This window comes from Trichechus manatus, unplaced genomic scaffold (genome assembly GCF_000243295.1).
Source record: "Trichechus manatus latirostris isolate Lorelei unplaced genomic scaffold, TriManLat1.0 scaffold00064, whole genome shotgun sequence".
NCBI lineage: Eukaryota > Metazoa > Chordata > Mammalia > Sirenia > Trichechidae > Trichechus > Trichechus manatus.
This window is the reverse complement of record NW_004444000.1, coordinates 13,126,185-13,132,031: the sequence shown is the minus strand read 5'-3', so window position 1 is coordinate 13,132,031 and position 5,847 is coordinate 13,126,185. Positions and strand designations below refer to the sequence as shown.

The 5,847-nt window shown below is 43.1% G+C and overlaps 1 protein-coding gene across 1 annotated transcript in view; it reads left to right on the top strand.

Moving 5' to 3' along the window:
• The first annotated feature begins 428 nt into the window (after nt 1–428).
• Nucleotides 429–5,847, top strand: part of DDX25 (DEAD-box helicase 25) — a 48,880-nt gene continuing 43,461 nt past the window's right edge. Inside the window, exons 1-4 of the mRNA XM_004379345.1 lie at nt 429–608; nt 1,255–1,321; nt 1,597–1,641; nt 2,092–2,227. Of these exons, the coding sequence (XP_004379402.1) occupies nt 435–608; nt 1,255–1,321; nt 1,597–1,641; nt 2,092–2,227 (422 nt within the window). The 5' untranslated portion in view covers nt 429–434. The remainder of the gene's footprint in view (nt 609–1,254; nt 1,322–1,596; nt 1,642–2,091; nt 2,228–5,847) is intronic.

Below are 5,847 nucleotides of genomic sequence, written 5' to 3'. Positions count from 1 at the left end.
GATTCCCACTCACAATGACGCTATGGGACAGAGTGGGGCTGCCCCATAGGGTTTCCAAGGCTGTAAGCTTTAAGGGAGCAGACTGCCACACCTTTTTCTGGTGGAGCGGCTGGTGGGTTCCAACCGCCGACTTTTGGGTTAGCAGTCGAGCGCCTTAACCACTGCGCCACCAGGGCTCCTGGTGGGTGGGGGGGGAGGGACTCTTAAATCAGCACCCACCGCTGCCGCTGACAGTTCCCAAGCTTGGCGAAAGCTCGCCCCGCCAGCGCCGCCTGCCCTGGAGCGAAGTGCGGTGGGGCTGGTGAAACCGAATCTGGCGGATCAGTACAGCGGCTCTCCCCGCCCTTCCCCGCCTGCCTTTCCCTTCCCCCTCCCTCCCCGGGCCCGCCAGGCCACCGAGCTCTGCGCCTGCGCATTGTGCCCGTGGGCGTGGCATGGACTTCAGCCTGCCCCCTGAGAGAGCCCATTGGTCCCTGGGTGTGGCTGACAGCTCCTGGCGCCTGCGGTGGGAGCACGTGCTGGGGGCTGGAGCAGCCATCACGGCTATGGCGTCGTTACTTTGGGGAGGCGACGCAGGGGCGGCGGAGAGCGAGAGGCTGAACAGCCACGTAACCGCCACCGAACTGGGGAGGGGATTGGGGTGGGGTACAGAACAGGGACTTACCCCCCAGAGGGAAATTTGCTGGAGAAGGGAGGGAGAGCCCGCCTAGCGTTTGGAGTGGGGCGTCAAATGGTGGAGGGGAGACGTGGGAAGGGCTTGGGAGAGGGACACGGGAAAGGAGACCCCTAGAGAGACAAGACCTTTGGTTTAATGGGGCAAAATGAAGACCTCGACGCCCCTGGAAGCCAAAGGAGGGAAAACAGCTGGTGGTCCCAACGAGGACTCCCTAGTTTTCTACTCTCCCGGTGTGGCCATTAAGCCTCGGCTATCTTCCCTCCTGTATCTGCCAACGAACTGTCCTATCTACCATCCCTTTTCCTGCTGGGAACCAACCAAGCTCGCCCATATTTGGTCTAAACCCATTGCAGTGGAGTTGGTTCTGACTCGGCGACTAGATAGAAAGTCTCCTCCAATTTTAGGATGATTAACGCAGGAGACCTAATCCTGAAAGAAATCCTTTAATACCTAACATTGCAAAGGAAACCAAGTCCTCGGGTGGTCTTCCCACATCCCTTCTAGCTGCTGTTAGGGGTGCACTGGGCTGGTTGATCTCTTGCTTCCTAATACTAGCTGAAATTTGTGTCTTGCAATAGTTTTCAAACCTCATCCACCCGCGGAAGAACTTTAGGGATAGTAAGAGTACTGCAGTCTCAAAAGGAGGTGAGTGCTGCTGGCTAAAGCAGATTGACCTGTTCTCAGCTACCTAAAAAATATTTCTTTCATTTTGTCCCTGCCAACTGAAATACCTTTAGCTCCCTTAATGTCCCCCACCCTCCACCACCTTCCCGACCTTTTTGCCCACTAGATGACCGTTGTTCCACCAGAAGACTCTTCTGTCAGTGCACATCGCACAGTGTGGAAGAAAAATTGGGATAACACACTTTCACATCTGCTCGGCATTTGTCTTTACATTTGTTTCTCTTCCATCCTTTTAGATGATTCTGTTAATAACACAGAGGAAGATGAGGAAGAAGATGTAGGTAGGAGATAAATTCATTTGCATGTATCAACTAGCATTCTGTTAATCACTTTCACAATGTGAGTGATAGTACAATCTCCGGTGGAATAGAACTGTCTTTGCTTCTGTTTTCTTTATAAATAGTCAATATCAGAAGAAATACTAAATTAAGAGTGGGTCATAGTTCCCTAGAGGAAGTCAAAATGGAGTATGCAGGAGTGGGTAAAGAATTTTCATCTGGCAAGGAGGACTTATTCTCCTGGAGATGGCTGTTGGCTTGCTTGAGGTTAGCGGCTGTGTGTATGTACAGAGCAAAAGAAAGGATGGGTCCACATGGAAGAAGGAATTGTCAGTGCTATGTCATTCTTTCCAGAACCTTCTTTTAAAAGAACAGGGACAACTTATTAGATGTCATTCAAGAGGCTTGATTTCTCCCCTGCAATACTTTCTTTTTTTACTTTTGCTTTTCCAGTGGATTTAGCAGCTACTTCACTGTTAAACAAGTTAATCAGGCAGTCCTTGGTAGAATCCAGTCATCTAGTTGAAGTCTTACAAAAGGATCCCAGCTCTCCGTTATACTCAGTAAAAACATTTGAAGAACTGCGGCTGTGAGTATTTTTACTCTTTTAATATAGGAAAATGTTGGAAAGCACAGCACAGAACAAACTAATCTGTTAATAGTAAAAACAATGTGGATCTTCTTTGTGTTCCAATATTTAGTATTAAAATGAAATGTGTACGTTTTGCATGCAATTAAAATATAGCTCAAAGAAGGTCACTAGGACACCTGCATTTCCCAGCCAATTGAGAACATTTTTGATGGTAAAATATTTTAACTTTGCTGTGTAGCTAAGCCAGGTGCAGTTAGAGTGCTACTTTCGGTACTAGAATCCAGATTCAGGGCCAGTGATGGCTCAAACATCCTCTCTTACACCTTAGGATAAGTTACAAGCCTACACGTTTCTATTTATATTTTGTTTCAGATGGTATTAAAATGGATATCTTTCCCAAATGGGTTTGCATTCCCTAGGGTTGTATCAGTTGGCATTAAGGAAATATATTTTAACAGAAGGGGAAAGTTACTGATGCTGACTTACATAGAGGATGAAAAAGGATCAAAATCCCAATGTCCTGACATTTTCTGATTGGTAGGAGATGCCTTCCTATGATTAAAAATTGGCTGCTGGTAACCCACCAATTAGGAAGTGTTCTGCCCACTTGGCTTTCTCATCTCTCTAACGTCTATCGTGAGGCCTCAGGACAAACACATTTAGAGATGGTGACTCAGAATGATGAGGTAGTATTGTGTCTTCTGAAGAGCTGATTTAAGAGACAGAGTTGATTTAAGAATTTCGTAAATAAAGCTCTATCTTCCCTGAAAATTGTAGTTAAAAGCATCACTGTTTTTCCTTTAAAAGAATTAATAAATCTCACTTAGCTTTCTGCTTGTGGGGAAAATATAACTCTTTTGGCAACATGATACACTTTTTTTTTTTTGTGCTTTAAGTGAAAGTTTCCAATTCAAGTCAGTTTCTCATACAAAAATTTATACACACATTGTTATGTGACCCCAGTTGCTCTCCTTATACTGTGACAGCACACTCCTCCTTTCCACCCTGGATTTCCCGTGTCCATTCAACCAGCTCCTGACTCTCTCTGCCTTCTCATCCCACCTCCGGACAGGAGCTGCCCATTTAGTCTCATGTATCTACTTGAGCTAAGAAACACACCCTTCAAGAGTATCATTTTATGTCCCATAGTCCAGTCTAATCTTTATCTGAAGAGTTGGCCCCAGGAATGGTTTTAGTTTTGGGCTAACAGTCCGGGGGCCATGTTTTCCAGGGTCCCTCCAGTCTCAGTCAAACCATTAAGTCTGGTCTTTTTACTAGAATTTGAGTTCTGCACCCTACTTTTCTCCTGCTCCATCAGGGACTCTCTGTTATGTTCCCTGTGAGGGCGGTCATTAGTGGTAGCCGGGCACTATGTAGTTCTTCTGTTCTTAGGCTGATGAAGTCTCTGGTTTATGTGGCCCTTTCTATCTCCTGGGCTAATATTTTCCTTGCGTCTTTGGTGTTCTTCATTCTCCTTTACTGCAAGTGGGTTGGGACCAATTGATGCATCTTAGATGGCCACTCGTTAGCTTTTAAGACCCCAGACACCATTCACCAAAGTGGAATGCAGAACATTTTCTTAACAAACTTTGCTATGCCAGTTCACTTAGATGTTCTCTGAAACCATGGTCCCCAGACCCCTGCCCCTGCTACTTTGTCCCTCGAAGTGTTTAGTTGTATTCAGGAAACTTCTTAGCTTTGGTTTAGTCCAGTTGTGCTAACTTGCCCTGTAGTGTGTGCTGTCCTTCCCTTCACCTAAGATAATTCTCGTCTACTATCTAGCTAGTAAATACTCCTCTCCCTCCCTCCCCATCCTCATAACCATCAAAGAATGTTTTCTTCTATGTTTAAACCTTTTCTTGAGTTTTTAATAATAGTGGCCTTATACAATATTTGCCTTTTTGCAACTAAGTTCACTCAGCATAATGCCTTCCAGATTCCTCCATGTTATATGATGTTTCACGGATTCATCAGTTTTTTATCATTGTGTAGTATTCCATTGTGTGAATATACCATAATTTGTTTATCCATTCATCCATTGATGGGCACCTAGGTTGTTTCCATCTTTTTGCTATCATGAACAGTGCTGCAAAGAACATGGGTGTGCATATATCTATTCGTGTGACGGCTTTTGTTTCTCTAGGGTATATTCCAAGGAGCGGGATTGCTGGATCACATGGTACTTATATTTCTGAGTTTTTAAGGAAGTGCCAAATCAATTTCCAAAGTGGTTTTACTATTTTACATTCCCACCAACAGTGCATACGTGTTCCAGTGTCTCCTCAACCTCTCCAGCGTTTATTATTTTGTGTTTTTTGGATTAATGCTAGCCTTGTTGGGGTGAGATGGTATCTCACTGTAGTTTTGATTTGCATTTCTCTAATGGTTAATGATAATTAGCATTTCCGCATGTGTCTGTTAGCTGCCTGAATGTCTTCTTTGGTGAAGTGCCTGTTCATGTCCTTTGCCCATTTTTCAATTGAGTTAGTTGTCTTTTTGTTGTTGATGTTTTGTAGTATCTTGTAGATTTTAGAGATTAGACATTGATCAGATTTGTCGTAGAAAATTTTTTTTCCCAGTCTGTAGGTTGTCTTTTTACTCTTTTGATGAAGTATTTTGATGAGCGTAAGTGTTTGATTTTTAGGAGCTCCCAGGTATCTAGTTTCTCTTCTGGAGTTTGTACACTGTTACTTACGTTTTGTATTCTGTTTTTTGCCATGTATTAGGGCTCCTAGCATTGTCCTTATTTTTTCTTCCATGATCTTTATCGTTTTAGATTTTATATTTAGGTCTTTGATCCATTTTTAGTTAGTTTTTGTGCATGGTGTGAGGTATGGGTCTTGTTTCAGTTTTTTTGCAGATGGATATCCAGTTATGCCAGCACCATTTGTTAAAGAGACTGTCTTTTCCACATTTAATGAACTTTCGGCCTTTGTCAAATACCAGCTGCTCATAGGTGGATGAATTTATGTCTGGATTCCCAATTCTGTATTTTATCTTCTTCGAGGCTGTTGTAAATGGTACTGATTTGGTGATTTCCTCTTCAAGTTCTCTCTGTTGGGGTAGAGGAATCCAGCTGATTTTTGTATGTTTATCTTGTATTCTGATACTTTACTGAAATCTTCTATTAGTTCCAGTAGTTTTCTTGTGGATTCTTTGGAATTTTCTGTGTATAAGAGTATGTCATCTACAAATAGAGACACTTTTACTTCTTCCTTACCAATTTGGATGCCTTTTATTTCTTTTTCTAGCCTAATTTCTCTGCTAGGACCTCCAGCACAATGTTGAATAAGAGTGGTGATGAAGGGCACCTTTGTCTGGTTCCCATTCTCAAGAAGAATGCTTTCAGACTCTCTCCATTTAGATGATGTTGGCTTTTGGCTTTGTATAAATGCCCTTTATTATGTCGAGGAATTTCCCTTCTCTTCCTATTTTGCTGAGAGTTTTTATCATGAATGGGTGTTGGACTTTGTCAAATGCCTTTTCTGCATCAATTGATAAGATCATATGGTTCCTGTCGTTTGTTTTATTTATGTGATGGATTACATTGATTGTTTTCTTAATGTTGAACCATGTCTGCATACCTGATATAAATCCTGCTTGATCACGGTGAATTA